Here is an 18,938-nt window from a genome sequence, read left to right as displayed (position 1 = left end):
CGCCCCCCCAAGAAAATCCTCCCCGGAAACGGGCTCCTCCTCCGGCTGGCGGGACCCCTTAAAACGTCTGCCCCGAGGCCTGCGGCGTCCTTGGGGCCTCGGGGATTCCAACGCCGGAGTCCCGAATGGAGCATGGCGGATCGCCATCCTGGAGCCAGTCCACGGGCTCCCCTCGTGGGTCTCGGCGGGCGCCACTGCAGCAGGGCTGACGTGCTCCAACCCAAGGAAAGGCGCCGGGAGCGGTTCGTCTCCCCGGATTTGCTCGGCGAGGAGGCGGAGAAACTCCAGGTCCGCCTTCCGAGCAGCATACCACTCTGCTACATCCATGTGGTCGGTCTTTTTGTCAGGATTGACCCCAGGCAGAGAGACGAGGAGGCGGACGTAATCAAAGGTAAGATGAGAATTTATTAAACAAAGAGACAAGTAAACAAGAAACAAAGAAATAACTAAACAAACGAGGGAGGCTAGAGAACATAGAACTAAACAAACGCTGGAAAATAAACTAGGAATAAACAAGAGAGAGAGACTAATGATAAATAAACAAATAAACAAGAAACAAAGAAATAAACAAGAAACGGAAGCAAGATAAAACTAAAACAAATAGGGAGGCTACTAAACCAGAAACTAAACAGAGCTAAGAACATAAACAGGGAATAACTAAAGACTAAACACTAAGCAGGTGAATAGGGAACACGGAAACAAACAAGAGATACTAAAGATAAACAAACGGGGAGACTATAAAACTAGACAGGATGAACTTAAACAGGGCAAGGGAATAAACTAGGGATATATATATACAAGAAAATAAAACAAGAAACTAAACTAGACAGAGGATGAATACACTAAACAGGGAAATGGAGTAAACTATGGAAACTAGAAACAAACAGAGATAAACACTAAACAAGGACCTAGGGCAATGACTAAAGAAACACTGAGAGGCTTAGAAACACAGAGAGAGACAGAGAAACGCAGAGAGACAGACAACGGGGGACAGTGCAAAGACCGACACGGACAGGTGACAGAGGAAAGCTTTTTAACATAACAGGAAACACACTGGGAGTGGAAACACCTGGGGAAGGGGTGGAGCTACAAATGAGACATGAGGTAATGGAAAATCACAGGCAGAACACAGGGGCACGGGTCACGTGGGACAACACAGGCACGAGGACAGACAGGAAACAGGGCCAGGCGTGACATCCTGCTACTACATCTACTTCTTTGGATCCTATACATTGGATGGATTTTAACCCATAAATCTACTAGACGGCAGTTCTGTGAAACAGATGCTTACAGTAAAATAAATTATATTAGGATAATCTTAAATGAGAGGAAGTTTTTTTATGTAATGATTGGGGTACTATTTGAAATTCATCTTTATTTTGTGCTAAAAATCTTTGAGATCAAACACGAACTGGCAAAATGATGCATGTTCTGAGATTACATGTAGTTGCAAAGTTGTTCTACATCTTTATTCAAGTCATTAGTAAATTTGCAGCTCTATAAAATTGCAACTCTGAGTCTGGAACAGCAGCTAATCTGATATGTAACTCGAATCAGAAAGAGGAAAAAGAGACATTTATTTTATTTATTGTTAATCTTTTTTCATGTTATATATTTCTTATGGAAAACTGCTTTTAAATATCAGTTGTGAAAAATGTTATACAACTTAATCTGATTTAGCACTAAGCGATGGGGGAGATGGAGGGTCATCATCCTACCCACCCAAAAAGCTAGCCTAAAATAATCTGGGACTTCTAAGTACAGATGGCTGTGGCATCACTGGGGATAGAACCAGTGATTTATTTATGTTACAGATTATAGGGTCATCATTTTCTATTTAGAAGACCCCCCTAAAGAAAATATTTTAGCATTGTAGGACAACATTACTAAAACATCCAAACAACTACAAAAAATGAAAATTAAAAAAGCAATTTCTGGTCAAGTAAGTTCTGGGTAAATAATCGAAAATGAATTGTAGCCAGGATTCAGAATCTATAACCAAGACACCATCTTGCATAACTGAAACAACTGACGTAATCAAACGTCAACTGTCAATGTTCAATTAATCATGATATTGATTTGAGGTCTTATCATCCTACTAGCACAAATTTAAATCAGATACATATATAAATTAAAAATAACAAATTAAAAAAACAATGCACGCTGTCCTACATTGATTCTACATGAATCACTTTCATGAATGCGGGCGTATCTGAACAGGCCATCCGCACAAAACTGCATACAAAAAATGCTGCTCTAAACAAAGGTAGTCAAATCAAACATTGGTAGTATATTAATGCACTGAAAAGCAACTGTGCTTTGAATACTTCTTAAACTGAGATTCTGCTGATTTATCTAGCGAATCTGGGTGCATTTACTGTAGCTATAATCTTGAAGGACATCCAAATTTCACCATTAAAGAGGATATGGAATAATCCTATGTCAAATAATCCGAGTTTATGCACGCTCCATATGACATGTCTGCTGCCTGCTTAAAGAAAACAGCATGTCTGTCATCATAAATCGCCTGCAGACACGAGAGAGCCAAGATTATAGAGCTACAACAATGATCAAGCTCATGCCTGGCCTAATTTCCTTTCCACCTTACTCCTAATATAAAGCACTAATGCAACACACACACAAACACACACACACACACACACACACACACATTGAAAAGGGTCTTCCCTTTGTTCGGTGATGTGCCTTCATTTAGAGAATGAAGAAGCTCTGCACTCCCTGCAGCTGAACATCTTCTCCTAGGATGCAGAATTAAACCATCATTGCCTTTATAAAGACCTGAGAGTTTTTGATATTAAAAAATTTCCTGTTTATACTTGGTCATTTTATGAGCATTGGGATTATATCTGGGAAATGCCAAGCCACATAAGAACGCAAGCATAAAAGCCCCCAAAATGCCTTTAAAACAGATAGATTTCTGATAACCCAAACAATCCACTTCAGAAGGTGGTCTGAGATGCATTTGAGTCACATGTAATTACAGAACCCCTTCCAGTACCACCAAAACTTAAAGACCAGTAAATGAAACACCTAATTGCCATGCAACAAGCAAATTAGCATATTCTGTCCCACAAAGCAATCATCTTTTTAGTCAGTTTATAAAATTTCTCTCACAACAAGACAAGACAACATATACAACATATTTTTCTTAGCCACAAAATACTTTTGCTGGGCCTCTGCCTTTAACCCATCTGTGCAGTGAACACACACTAAGACCACGGTATCGAACACACAACCTTGTTGTTGATAGCCCAGTGTTCACATGGTTGAGCCACCAATGCCCCTGCAGCTCTGGAAAAAGTTAAGAGACCACTTCAGTTTCTGAATCAGTTCTCTGTTTTTGCTATGGTTGTTTTATTCTATAAACTATGGACAACATTTCTCCTAAATTCTAAATAGAAATACTGTCATTCAGAGCATTTATTTGCAGAAAATGAGAAATGGCTGAAATAACAAAAAGATGCAGAGCTTTCAGACCTCAAATAATGCAAAGAAAACAAGTTCATATTCATAAAGTTTTAAGAGTTCAGAAATCAATATTTGGTGGAATATCCTTGTTTTTATGCATCTTGGCATGTTCTCCTCCACCAGTCTTACACACTGCTTTTGGATAACTTTATGCTACTCCTGGTGCAAAAATTCAAGCAGTTCAGCTTGGTTTGATGGCTTGTGATCATCCATCTTCCTCTTGATTATATTCCAGAGGTTTTCAATTTGGTAAAATCAAAGAAACTCATCATTTTTAAGTGGTCTCTTATTTCTTCCAGAGCTGTATACATTTATAATAGGTAGAAATAGGCCTGTCATAATAATTATGTTATAGATGTATCGTACAATACATGGACATGTTTGAACAGAGAAAGTCTGTTACTCCTACAGCTTTATTTTCCCCAACAACTAAAAAATATTCCATACTGATTCAGACAACTATACAGTCTTAGGTCTAAAGGAGAGTTTAGAGAGCGGGTCCACTAACATCTGTCCACGTAAACTGTGCAATATAGACATATATAGAGTTGAATCAGGAGTGGCTGAGCAGGACAATCTTCAGTCTAGACTAGAGTTTCCAATTGCTGATCTAAACCCAGTAAGATTGCTGCCAAGCCAACTGCATCCTTGTAGAGATCCCAGTAAACCGAACAGCTGTACAGTAAATCCAAATCCATCTGGTCATGTCATACAATACACAAAACAGAGTGCTTTCACTGGAAGCACTCCAGAAGGTGCACATTGATTTGTGCACATTATCATCAGAGACATGCATGGTGGCCTTGGGAAGTAATGTATCAGTAGATACTGTTGTATTGACCATGGTTGACAAATGGTCTGATTGAGAGAGAGAGAGAGAGGGAGAGAGAGAAAGAGGAATAAATAGAGAGAGAGAGAGAGAGAGAGAGAGAGAGAGAGAAAGAATGTTTAAGGATGCAGCCTTCTGCAACATCAGGACTGAACAGGTCAATAGAAAAATTGTGCAGCTGCAGCTATGTGGCTAAAAACAGTGTAAGAGTGTAAAAGAGTCAGCCAAGCCTATTATTACTATGGTTGCTCAGTGAAATCCTAATGTTTGAATAGATAATTGGCCATAAACAGCCCTGCTTTCAGAATTAGTCACACTCCTATGTCCTGGCCAACTCAGGGCTCATCCATCAACGGAAGCGACAGGAGAGGTGGGGTGAATTGGTCCAGCCATTCACAAAGAGCATTGCTGAAGAGGGAGTGTGGGGGTGGGGGGCGAGGAAATCTCCACAGGCATTCCCCATGAGTCAACCTGCTAAGCAGTGTGAGTGAAAAGTGAAAGCAGTAGTGAGTCAGTAAAAGAGAAACGGAATAAGAATATATCCATAAAACAAAAAAATAATTAATTTGTGTCCCACCATGTACACACATGAACACAACTGCCTGTACCTTTCTATATTCTCTTAAGACAGAAAAAGACAAAACGGTCCTTGAAATAACTTTAAAAACTGACACAATATGTAATAATAAATAAAAATGTACTGAAAATCTACTAATGTAAACTAGTATTGCTACAAAAAACATACAAAAAACATACCAATAAAATTGGTCTGCACAAACACAATGGTACCCATAGAAAAGATTACAAATAATTTGACCACTAAAAAAAATAAAATAATTCAATTTAACTTAAGCCCTATCCGGATGGGATTAGTTTCTCAGGGGGACGTGTGGGAAAAATATTTCACACTTCTACTCAGTGATAAAACTCTTGCATCCGGACTACAATTGAAAAAAAAAACAGGAGGACCAGTGAGTTTTTGGCTTTATCAGTCACATGACATCACGTTCAGTAGCTCCTCCATTTCCACTCGCTGTTGTGTTTACGTTGATCTCTGTGGAAACACGCGCCCAAAGTGTAATTACGTTGCGTGGCAGTGAACAAATACCTATTTTATTAAACAGGAGGTTACAAAACTCAGCGAAAGTTCGGCGAAAAACAGTATTTAACTGTTCAGAGGACGTCTGAGAAAAACATACATGGAAGTTCCAAACGGAAATAAAATCACAGAGGACCCTCCATAAAAGAGAAAATTACCCCACGGCCCCCTGAGAAACTAATCCTGTCCTGATAGGGCTTAAGTCATCATTTAGCTTTGACTGCAGTTGTAAAGTTGTAAAGTCATACTGTACAATTCTTTGAAGTTTATTCAACTTCAAATTCAAAGTTCTGTTCACACAAATCTCTTTTAATTTTCTCTGGTTAAAGCTGGTTATTTCAAGTATTGTGAAATAAATAATTGAATATTTAAAATGATTTAGTTATGACAAGTTTATTAACAATTGGTGTTCTCTAATTTAGTAAATTTAGGCTCAACAGTTCAAGATAGAATATTTTTCACAATCTGCCAAAACTGACCATATAATCTTGTGGCAACGAAAGATTACACTGTACACTGTAGCACCAGGCCAACCAACACACACTCACCCACCGCAATACAGAATAAAGGTAACTTGTTCTAACAACCTACAACACTGAGCCTTGGCAAGTGGATCAACATATATACGATAATACAAATTAAAATCCAGGAGACAGTAGCTTTAGGCAACAGACAACACACGGATGGTAGGTAAATGTTCAACATGCAAATATATGGTGGCAGGAGCCAATGGAAAAAATTGATGAACCTACTAATGAACTGTAAAAGAGCCAAAAGTTGACTGGTGCAAAAGTTGGCTGAAATCCATTTTTTCATTGGCTCAACAAACATTTATATGTTTTAAGATTTAAGTTTGATGAACTTATTTTATTAAGTTGTACTGGCTTAACTTATTAAGTTCATTCATCTTGATAATAAACGAAACATAAAATCAATTTTAGAGTGATAGGGACATGTTAAAATATTAAATTATTAAACATTTAACCAATTAGTCTTCCTATTTAAAGGGTAAAAAAAAATCTATGTGCTGTTTGGAACATGTTGTATTCCACACTGAACGTGGACTACAGAGAGTTAGGGAGAGAGTTGTTTAAGGCAAAGGCTTTAATGTTTTGATGTTTAAGGTCAACGGGACCTTAAACTAACCTCCCTGGACATTGCTGCAAAATTGATAACAAATAGAAAAGACAGATAATATGAATAGTAACAAAAGAGCACAGAATACAGAACTTCCAAAGTGATTAGAGCCAAACTCCAAGGTCAAGGTATATCAGTGTTAGATCCAGTGCACCATTCATCACACTCTTTAGCCAAAGTGGTTTTGCTAGAGGGTGAAACCACGGTTGAAAGCAAATAATAAAAAAGCAAGACTGGAATTTACCGAAATGCACACTGACAAGCCACATAGCTTCAGGGAGAATGTCCTTTAAACAGAAACGGCAAACTAGAGCTTGGTGGCAGCAAGTCACATCAGCTCTAGGTTCAGTGACGCAAAAATGAAGCATACTAGGGGTGGGCAATATGGCTCTAAAATAATATCACGATATTTCAGGGTATTTTTGCGATAACGATATACTAGGTGATGGGAAACGATAATAATTCATTTATTTCAGGAATATAGTATAAGAGTATAACAGTATAATCATGCGGTGGCAAAATAAATAATATAGCATAAAATAATATAATGCAGCAAAAATATTGCAGAATATTTAGTGCATGCATATAAACTGCAAACTAAAACAATTATACAATAAATACACCTAAAGCTTCACAGTAAATAACAGACTACTTTTAAGACAGAACATCTCTATTATCACAATATGGATTTTTAATATTATGATATTTCTGTGTCACGATATATTGTATACGATATAATATTGCCCACCCCTAAAGCATACACAAAAAAAGGAACATTGTAGCCACTGTGAAACATGAAGGGAGTTTTGGGGCTGCTTTGCTAAATCTTGCACATGGCACCAGGTACAATCATATCTCAAGATTATCAAGACATTCTAGAATGAAATGTGCTCCCAAGAATATGAAATATCAAAAGTATAGAAAAAATATGCTACATATTGCAACGTCGATATATTGTATCATCCCTAGTCAGAATGCTTGGTCTCAGTCACAGGTTATGGGCCCCTCAACAGGACAATGACCCAAAACACTAAAAAGCTAAAAACATCTAAAAAAAAAAAAACGAAGTGGTTTTCTATGAACCGTGATCTAAATCCAATCGAACATCTGTGGAAGGAGCTGAAACCTGCAGTCTGCATAAAGCACCCTTCATCAAACCTGAGACAGACAGTTGGAGCAGTTCACTTACAAGGACTGAGCCAAAATACCTGCGGACAGGTGCAGAAATCTCAGTGAAAGTTGCAGAAATCGCTTAAATACAGTGACTGGCTCAAAAGGTTGTCCAACAACATATTAAGTTAAGGGATTTTTTTACCTATTTTCCCTGTATTTTTTTTTTCATATCATGGACATCACAGGGCCCTGTGTAATTACCGTGTAATATATGCCTCCATGAGCTTAGGTTACACATTGTAAGGTGCAGGAGGAGGCCTGCAGCGAGAATAAGCAATAGCAGTTCCATTGAAATGTGATCCGAGATACCAAACAAGTTGTGCCCTGTTCTTTGGATGTGGCAACTGAACTACACAAACCTGTCAGTTGTGAAGAACACAAACAAACCCGCTCATTTATTATATATATATAGCGAAAATTAAATTAACCCAGACAGCGACATGTTGACAGTTTGATTCACCTTCATAATTTCTGCTGTAGCATTAAAATCACTCAAATCTCAATTCAGACCAAACCAAAAGGAACAAAATTTAATTTACTGATCTACTAAAGCATGGTCTAGTTTGTCTGTAGTTAAAAGTTCTTTTCTTTATGGTTCAGACTGCTTAAGGCACATTATTAACATCCTTTAAACAATACAGAAGAAAAAATAATTGATGATGTGCTGAATTCCAACTCCCCGATTTTAGGTGCAAAAGTGTCTTGCAGCAGTATGGACAAAACAGTTATGCTTGTGACTTCTGTATCTACTGTAACTGTAGATTAACCCTTATTTATAAACAGAACTTAAAATAAAAAAAAACGTTTATAAAAAGAAATGTAAAGGGAATCTGTTACGCCCATTCTGTTGTGTGACGTGCATGCCCTCAAAGGGTAGTCAAAATCTGGTAGAAGCAGAATTCGGTACAACACCTTAAAAAAAGCAACCTGCCGAATTGACAACGCAGCACACATAGGCTTTTAGCAGGAACACTAAACTGCAGGGTGAAACCAAAACTAACTACACTAAATGTACACAATATAATACACACTGATAAACGTGATCCTTGGTGCAGACTCTAGTCCAGACTTTAAAGTGTGAATCCTCCTTAGAAGCAAAATAAAACAACAAAAGAAAAATGTGACCCAATTTAAGAAACAAAATGACACAGTTGGCCCATAAAGTTGGTCTTCTGGTTCTAACTTGGGTGTTGCCACATCATGAACCAGCCCCAACGCCTCCACAGCTCCCGCACTACCAATCTTATCTCGCCACCTTTAACGCCAATTGAGATATCGCCGAAAAACTGCAACCCATCTGTGTGAAATTAGAGTAACCACGATTTGAATCTGTGAGCGTAATTATCGTGCTTCAGGGCTGAGCCTGCGGACGGAAGCCTTTTATCCTGAGGTGAAATGACAGGCCGGTCGCGTGTTTACAAGCAAGCCGTAGCTGCCTGTTGGTGTTTACGTTCTCTAAAGTCGTGTCGCTCAATGCCCAGCGCTTGAGCCTCTGCTTAGCTGACAGGAGTGAATGAGCGCTCCAACTTGAATGACATGGCTCAGGAGATGACGGCTCAGTCAGTCATGGGCCTCCACCTCATATAAACAGTGGTAGTCTTCCAGTGGGCCATGTGGTCTCATGCTCCTGTGAAGCATGAGCCTCAATTTCAACACAGGAGTTGCAACAAAACTTCTTGTGAAGTCAGCAGCCCAGGGACTTGCCCAAACAGCAATTTGCGTTTGCAGAAAAAAAGCCTGCCAGCACCACACAACTCAACCTCAGCAGTGAATCCTGTTACACCTCTCTGTAATTTCAAGTCCAAGCAATACTTCAACATAGCTTTGTGACTGAATACCAATAGCCCAGACGGATTTAAACTGATTCATTGTTTTCTGTTTACAACCAACCAACACATGCCTGCTGTGTTTTATATGTGATGTGGATAATGGTAAAATACAGTAAATTCCAAAAAACACAACGCCCTGCATGAACCTGTCTGCTGCAATTGGGTAATCATATAATGTGTAAGCCCTCAACAAGTTTGGGGTTTCCATAACCATGGGATGCAAAAATGCAAGCTCTGATGTAGATGTTAATATGTAAGTAATTAAAAATGCAGTCTAAATCTGCCTTATTATAGAGTTCAAATGAAGGCTGGTTTATACTTATGTGCCGTCAAATCAATGCGTTGTGTATGGCACGTGGCTATGCTTTGGGTATGCATAGGCTACCTCACAGGTCGAAGCAGAAGTATAAATTAGCCTTTTAATAGCATTATTTAAATACCAGTCAAATCTACCTAAGCGAAGATCTGTTGATATTAATATAATCAAATCCAGGACCATCATACATCCTTGTTATGGCTGGAAAACTGACAATATTTTTCTTTTGCAGTATATACAGCTCTGAAAAAAATTACGATACCACCTCAGTTTCTCTGATATTGCAATTTGAGTAAAATGAACATGTTGTTTTATTTTATATACTATGGACAACATTTCTTGCAAATTTCAAATATAAATATTTTCATTTAGAGCATTTATTTGCAGAAAATGAAAAAAGATTTCAGACCTCAAATAACACAAAGAAAACAAGTTTTTAGAAGTGTTCAGAAATCGATATTGGGTGGAATAACCTTGGTTTTTAATCACAGTTTTCATGCATCTTGGCATGTTCTCCTCCACCAGTCTTGCACACTGCTTTTGGATAACTTTATGCCACTCCTGGTGCAAAAATTCAAGCAGTTCAGCTTGGTTTGATGGCTTGTGATCATAAGTTTTCCTCTTAATTACATTCCAGAGGCTTTCAGTTTGGTAAAATCAAAGAAACATTTTAAGCGGTCTTAGAGCTGTATATACTGCAAAACAACAACAATGTCAAACACAATGTCAGGTTTTTCCTGTTATATTGTGCAGCCATAATAGAGTATCTCACTATATATCACTAACTAGCATTGTGCAGACGTAGTGTACAGTAGCTTTGCACACATTTTTGTTTTAGTACTTATTTAACCTAGTTAACAGTGTTATCCCTTTACTCTTCTATATCTACTATTTATTACACAACTAGTGGCCACATGAAAGCACACGAGGAGCTCCTATAATGAGTTACTGAGTTATAACATAAATATAGATAGCAAGATGAGAAAGAGTACATTAATAAAGAAGAGACCAGCTGGATAACTAGATCAAGAGACAGGGGGGTTACCCACATCTGCAGTAGGTAACCTAGATAGGTTACCTAACTAAGTTAGTTAACTAGTACAACAAAGCTGCACGTGCTGCGCTGAATCCATCACATACACGCACACACACACACACACACACAGAGTGCACCCGGGCACAGTAGCTCCAGCCAGGTCATGCGTGTCAGGTTTGAACCCCCAGAGGAAGATGCTGCTCTTACTTTTCAGGGCTTGGATGAGCGCCTTGCCGTCCTTGATGAGCTCCTTGATGAACTTGTTGGTTTTATCCAGCTCCAGCTCGTGAGACTTGAGTCTGTCTCTGAACTGCGGGCTGTCCAGATAGCAGTCGCTGAACTCCAGAGCGGGCAGCCCCATGTTTCCTAAACACACACACAGCGCTTAAAAACGTTAAAAAAGCGTCCAGCGGAGCTTCTAGCTGCTGTCGAGCTGCTGCAGGGAGGCGAAAATCAGACGCGCCGGTGTAAAATCGCCCGTGTTAATCACATAGCTGGCCGCTCTGCTGCAGGAAGGCGGGCTGGGCTACCGGACTGCTTCCAAATAGATAAATAACTGTTAGATAGAGATAACCCTAACGTAAACTAACAACAAAAACAAAACAGCAAAAGAGACCGAACCACATCCCACTGTCTCACTCACTCCACTGGAGCCTGTGCTGTGTGTGTGTGTGTGTGTGGTTTAGGGAGAAGGAGGGGGAGGGAAAGAAAGGTGTGAAAATAAATAAATATAACGTTAACCCAGCTATCTACGTTATCTCCCGCGAGCCCTGCGAAACCTGTGCACCTCTAACGGCAACGTCACGCTGCTGCTCCCGAGGAGGAGGAGGGGGTGGAGGTGGGGGTGGAGGTGGAGGAGGAGGAGACGAAATCCTCGCCTGGGCGTTTTAAACAGCTCAACCCCAGCGGGCCAATCCCAAACCACCTTCACACGCACTACCAAGGGCACTACATAAACGCGTAACCCGCTATTCCTTGTTTAATCGAGGCCATTACGTAGGGAACACATAGCCGTTAGAGACGCGCCCTCCTCCCTCCCATTCCCCCCTTCCGACCTACCGCGAAACGGATAATCCGATGACTGACGGCCCTCTCAGCCTATAGCGTGCCGGGATTCCCGTGCTCAAATCCGATGGGCGCGACGACCACACTTAAACAAATGATTTGATTGGTCGAGAGACGTGACGTATCAACAGAGCGGGGTTTTCGCTTCTCGTTGAAAGGGAAGAGAGAAAACAAGGCCGTCAATTAAAACGGTTTTTTGGTATTTTTATGTGCATAAATAAAATAATGTAAGGTATGTAATTTAATTCATTTAATTAGTCGTTCTAACATGTTAATAAACGCAAAAAAACAAAGAAATATCTATAAAATCTGCAGATTCTTGTTATGCTGGAGAGGTAGGGGGGAAGTGTTACGGGCTATAGGACTCTTTAAAATTAGATTATTTTTCAGGAAAAAAACATAAAGTATTTTCCTTGCTAAAAATAACTATAAACACTATATTACCATTGTTTAATGTGTAGTTTTAATATTATGATTTATGAGAATTTTCTTTATAGCAAGAATTAAATAAATTGACAGTTGTTCATCTTAGTAGCTAGATAACAAACATTTCCATTCCACCTTAAATGGTGCAACAGACAGAAGAAGCTGCATTATTTAAGGTGGAAGGGAAAAATAGAAAAAAAAGAAAAAAGCTAATTTCAGCTCACCATCACAGAGGAATTAAGTAATAGACTATAATAATTAATTGTAGCATCAACTGCCCACTTTCTGAAAATAAAAATAAAATGCCCTAAAGTTAACTAGCTAACAGCTAGTTATCGCTTCTCTGCTGTATATCTGTATCAGGTGCTTAAAGGGTTGTAACAATTCTTAGGAGGAAGATTTCACTCAGTCCCTCAAAAACAAGGGTATGGGTAAGGGTACAAAAGAGAAATTGGTTGAGGCTTAGTTTAGTTTAGTTTTTTTGTTTGTTAGCCCCAGACAGGGCAGCAGAAACAGGTTAATCTGCTCTTGTTCAAACAGATGAATGCCATACAGTCCACTATCTGCTCTCCTTCAAAACAATGTGACGCTTATTATAATGACACCTATTATTTATTTATTTATTTAAAAATATATAATTAATTATATAATTTGTTTATTATTTTGAACAATATTTCTATTTTATTCTAGGACTAGATTTTAATGCAATATAGTCATTGTTTTTACAGCCAAGATGTATAATATATTAGTCTGCAGGTTTGTGGACGTTTGTGGACCTGTTCTTAAAATTAAATATCATTAAAATATTGAAAGCCTTTGGTGATGCTTGGGTAACACTATAAGATATGTTAATTAACAATACTTACAACAATAATGTCTCAATTAATTATTATTTGCAACATTCTCAAGCATGACTATTATTATTAATAACAATAAGAATAATAATAACAACAACAATAATAATAATAATAATAATAATAATAATACAATTATTTAAAAAATAATATTAACTATTAATAGTAAGTTGAGACATTACTTAACCATTTAACCATGTTTATAACTGCTGTAAGTACTGTTATTTGTAACCCTTATTGTAAAGTGTCAGCAGGAAACTAGCTAACAAGCTAATAACTAACTAGCTAGTAAGTAACCAGCTATTGTAGGCTAGGCCACATTTTGAGGCAGATAAACTTTGTTCAGAAATATATCATTGTGTATTTTGATCTGTTTATATGTGTGTTATACATGTATAATAATTTGTTTAGCTGCAACAGTAGTTACAGCTAAGATAAGCTAAGCTAACTAGCTTTGTTTACAGGGGCAAATTAAGGCACAAGTTAGGCTGCAGCCTTGGGGCCCATGCAATGATTAAGGCCCACTGACTGGCCATTTATTTAATTATTTAGTTTTCAACCAACTACACTGCCCCACCTGCCCCGCCTAGCCTAGCTTCCCGCTTCAGTCAGAGACCTTATTAATGATGGGAATGAGGAGTTTGTCCGACACAGTTTCTCTGAATTAGTGTTACTAATACAGTAGCTTCCTCCTTGCACTGAAAGCAGAATAAAGACTGCGGTGAACTTCTCCTCATGTAGTTTTGATTCTTGGGTCCAAACGAATAAAGTAAATTGACTATGTAACAAAAATTTTAATTAATTAAATCTTTATTATTAAAGACACATTATCTCACAGTTATCATCTCTGTGAACATTATGTATGAATATTTCATGATGCTGATGCTATACTTTATCTATATCTGTAGAGCCTACAGCTGCAGACTAGGATAAGCCACAGTCAAGCACCACAGTTCCTCTGGAAAATTACACGGAAACTAAGCTCCAATGAGCCATTTAAAACATTTGCTGTTGTTACGGACAGCATGCGAACTTCGCAAACTACACCCATAGTAAATGGCCTGTACATAATTATCCCTCAGAAACGCTCATAATTGCCCTCAAAGAATGCTTGAACAAAGCATGTCGGGGAGAAACTGTATGTGGCCAGAGAATGTATTACTATTGCTCTGCAGCCAGAAGCCAAATCCAGAATAGCGTTCTCTTCAGCGCAGTCTCTGACCAGTTGGTCTCAGGCTGCTTGACCCTGATTCAAAAATGAAAGAGAGAAAGCAATGTAGAGAAAGAGCAACAGAGATACAGACACAGAGGACTATTGTGCCTCCGGCCTCTGACCACTGTTCTAGGCCTGGATGGGAGAGTAGAAAAGGGGAAAAAAGATAGTGGTGAGGACATTTTGAAGACTATTCCTATGTCAGTGATGTGAAACTATAGAGAAAAAGGAAAATTTTACATTTTGCGCTTTTTTAACTTAACAATAATAATTTTCTTATTTTATAAAATTACCATTTTATAGATACACTAACGAGTTTTCTATTCATGAAGTTTTTGCATTTTAAAAATGCACATAATGAAACTTATTGTGCAAAGGCCAAAACAGACAAGGTGGAACAAGCAGAAAAAGTGGTAGTGAAAAAAAAAAAGTTTTTTTTTAAATAAAAATTACTTATTAGGCCACCAACATCTCTGGCACATCCAGCAGGACCTAACGTTTCATTCATTATGCTTTCACTAAACATTTTTTTTGCACGTGTCCAGCATGTACAAAATAGTGTCGATTTTCCCATCAGTTGGCACGGGTGGCTTATGACTGGAGAAACAACTGGCCCTTGTATCATCCTTTTCCTTTCAACATTCTGAAATCCAGAATTTAAAGAGTGTCTGAAAACCGAGTCTGCCCTGCTTCCACAAAACTGTCTGGTGTGTTTGCACCCCCAGATGAACTGTAATAACTGACTGTTATTTGGGGTGGCACAGAGATTTTAGCCTTCTTTAGGCTGGCCGGTGTGCTGTGTGTCCTCTGTGTTTCTGGTTAATTCATGTAGATGGAAAATGACTTTGTTTTTATCCTGAAATGTCCCCTACTGTATGTAACTGTACGTAACTATACATAACATACCTGTACTTTTCTGGCTTCTGTTTTCTTAAGACAGCAGCAATGATCATGTCATAATATGTGAATAGGTGTGCTATAACATGAAAAGTCAGCACTGGTGTAGTGCACACATAGATGAGTACTCCAGTGCTAATATCTTACATTTTAGCAAAAACTTAGCTCTACTGTATTACTTCGACCACAATTCTGTTATCGCTGTTTGTTATAAAAAAAAAACCCTAACTTAAATACTATAGGATATCTGTAGATAGAGCTCAAAAGAGCAGGGCATAAACAACAATCCGAAACTCTTGTGAAAAGATAAAAACCCCTGAAACAAGAACTGAAAGACATTTACAAGCTGTGAAACTTTCAGGACCATTTCCTTGTGTTATTTAAATACTGTACTTGAAACTAACTTAGTCATTTTGAAACTAGAAATTCTTTGAAACTAATGAACATTCTTTTCTCAGTACAATGACATGCCAAATGTCTTTGGACATAAACTACTTTAATGTCCCACAGCATATGCCATGTCTTACAACTGCTGATATGACTGTGTACTGTTAAGCCTCCTACATTGAATTCTAGCCAGATGCTGCCAGTTATGACCATTACCACCAACTATTCTAAGCTGTCTGTCCACTGTGGGTGGTAATAATACTTTTTTTTATCACTGTATATCTAAATTGTATCCCATTTTCTGCAATTACCCAAACCACTCATTAGTACTCCCCCTATCAGTAGTGATGCCCCAACACTCCAGGAGGGTGAAGACAAGCACACGCCTCCTCTGATACATGTGAAGTCAGCCACCATCTCTTTTTGAACTGCTGCTGATGCAGCATTGCTGAGTAGCATCACAGCCCACTCGGAGGAAAGCGCAGAGGCTCGGTTCTGATACATCAGCTCACAGACGCCCTGTGCTGTGATCATCCTTCTTTGGAGTGATGTGGGGAGAGAGCGCACCATCTACCCACCCAGAGAGAGCAACGCCAATTATTAGTAGGGTAATAATACTTTAAATGTTTTTTTCCTTGTAAATCAGGACTTTTTCACTCAAACTTACTTCTGGCCAGTGTTTAACCTCACTTATAAGATAACACCTCACAAATTATACAGGTGTGGCCATTCCCAAGCTGTCCCCTGAGGTAACACTTCACGGTTAATTTACACACTGCTGTCCTATGTTGGTTTGTTCTATAAATTAAATATAATATTAAAGGGAATTGAATTGAAACAAAAAAAGAAAACAGTGACAGAACCTGGAGAGAAGAGAAAAAAAGTTAGAAAAAAAACAAGAAAGAAACAGAGTAGGAAAGAAAGACAGATTGAGAGTGAGGAAGGCAGGTATCCTAAAACTTGCCCTGTAAAAATAAGTACTTGAGTTACAGCCTATGGCCAATTACTGACACAGTGATGAATGTGGAGAATCCCCTCCAGTACAGGTTTCATTATCACTGGAATACCTGCCCCTGAGCAGGGGTCTGATCTGTCAGAGGAAAAGTAGTGACTTGTCTGAGGTGTTAACCCACTTTCCTCTTTTCTCCAGGCTGGAGAGAAAGCGGGTTTTCAGAGGTCAGGTCACCAACCTGCCCCTGCCTAGACATCCTTCCTGCCGCATCTGCTTTCTGCTGAAACCTGGTCCTCCAGCTCCAGCACTGGTAGCTAATGCTTGGGAAGAAAGTGGTGGGAATGGTGGGAGGAGTTAGGGATGTAAGATGTGAGTTTGTGGAAGGAAGAATAAGATTGTCATGCTATAAAAATACAGCTGGTCATCCAGAGGAAAAATACCCCTAGTTTTAGATTTTTTTCTGGTTGGTCTTGAGCCTGGTTCATTTATCAGGGCACCCAGAAACACTTCCCTCGTAGTAGATCACTAATAACTGCTTTATTTTATATTGATGAATTAAATACAAAATAAATTTTTTGCTTCACAGATTTATCTTTATCTGTCCAATGAAATACTATCTCCATTTTTGTTGATATTTAGTTAACAACATAATTAGAACGCACAAACTGTTTCTTACACTGCGTCAGAATTTGACCAATAGAAAGTTGCATAAAATAAAGTATTTTTACACTAACTTCCATTAAAAGTTAAGTTTTTATCTCTCTCCAGAAAAGTTGCTGTTTTGGAGATACTTGGTTTTTATTGTACAGCGGCATTATGCTATATTTGATTACAGCCAAGACAATAAAAATAATAAAGAAACTAGAAACTGATGAAACATTAATTCCTATCCCAGTGTAAACACAAGACCTGGGACAGTTTACAGGACAGGGATTAAGTAGCACTGAGCTGAAGTGGGTGTGATAAAGCAGGTTGTTAGAGACCACTCAAAGAGCTGCTGCTTTGTCCATGACATGGACTCTGACTCCACCCAGTGGCCAAGTGTCATTTTTTCTTTTTGATTATTCTAGTTGTTTTGGAGCTTGTAACACTTTTGGAAATGTAGCTATATATTTCTTATATATATATATATATATATATATATATATATATATATATATATATATATATGAAGTGGTAAAGTGGTCTGTTACTTTTTCCAAAGCTGTATATAAATTAAATTGTGTGAACTTTAAACATTGAATATAAAATGAGTAATATACAGCTCTGGAAAAAAAAAATAAGAGACCACTTCAGTTCCTGAATCAGTTTCTCTGATTTTGCTATTTATATGTAAATGTTTGAGTAAAATGAACATTGTTGTTTTATTCTATAAACTACGGACAAAATATGTTCTATATTCCAAACAAAAATATCGTCATTTAGAACATTTATTTGCACAAAATGAGAAATGGCTGAAATAACAAAAAAGATGTAGCGCTTTAAGACCTCAAAAAATGCAAAAAAAAAACAAGTTCATATTCATAAAGTTTGCAGAGTTTAGAAATCAATATTTGGTGGAATAGTCCTGGTTTTTAATCACAGTTTTCATGCATCTTGGCATGTTCTCCTTCACCAGTCTTACACACTGCTTTTGGATAACTTTATGCCTTTACTCCTGGTGCAAAACATAATTGTATTTGACAAACAAACTGTAAATAATCTATGTACAAATATATGTACGTATATGTAAACATATATGTGCAACCTATTAACGTAATCGTAAACAAAATTTTTATATATTGACATATATAGTCAGTCTGACAGATGTAGTAAGTCATATCATTATGGTAAAAACTAAAATATTTGTGACAAATTTATGATTTTTGTGTCTTTTTTTTTGGCATTAAATTTACATTGCTACAAAATACAGTCAAGGCCAAAAGTGTTGGAACCCCTTGATGCTTTTAGGAAGCGATTAGTGATGCATACAAATACTAACAAATACTAAGGGTGCCAACAATGTTATCTGGCACATTTTTTTGGAATTTGTGTTGTTCTAAAACACGTGTATAAAACATGTGTAATTGCAATAATATTCTGGGAGAAATATTGGCACAATTTCTGGGATGCCAACACTTTTGGCCGTGTCAAATAGAAAAAGACACCAAAACAATACTTTTTTAAGAAGCTTTGAGTCTTCACTTCGTATACAAATATGAATTACAATATCTGTCAGCATCAAATAATTAATCAG

At 38.0% G+C, this 18,938-nt stretch overlaps 1 protein-coding gene across 3 annotated transcripts in view; it reads right to left on the bottom strand.

The window, feature by feature from the left end:
• The window catches only part of LOC103037817 (rho GTPase-activating protein 26), a 182,792-nt gene extending 171,055 nt beyond the window's left edge, over positions 1–11,737 (bottom strand). For 2 of the 3 annotated variants that reach the window (XM_049466305.1, XM_049466307.1), the window contains exon 1: positions 11,116–11,736. In XM_049466305.1, coding sequence (XP_049322262.1) covers positions 11,116–11,269 — 154 coding nt within the window. In that variant the 5' untranslated portion in view covers positions 11,270–11,736. Of the gene's footprint in view, positions 1–11,115 lie in introns of all 3 variants that reach the window. The other variant, XM_049466306.1, reaches the window with a different exon arrangement.
• Positions 11,738–18,938: the final 7,201 nt, after the last annotated feature.

Source organism: Astyanax mexicanus, chromosome 17, assembly GCF_023375975.1.
Source record: "Astyanax mexicanus isolate ESR-SI-001 chromosome 17, AstMex3_surface, whole genome shotgun sequence".
In the NCBI taxonomy this organism is placed as follows: domain Eukaryota; kingdom Metazoa; phylum Chordata; class Actinopteri; order Characiformes; family Acestrorhamphidae; genus Astyanax; species Astyanax mexicanus.
The sequence above is the reverse complement of the archived record's forward strand: the minus strand, read 5'-3'. Positions and strand labels throughout refer to the sequence as shown.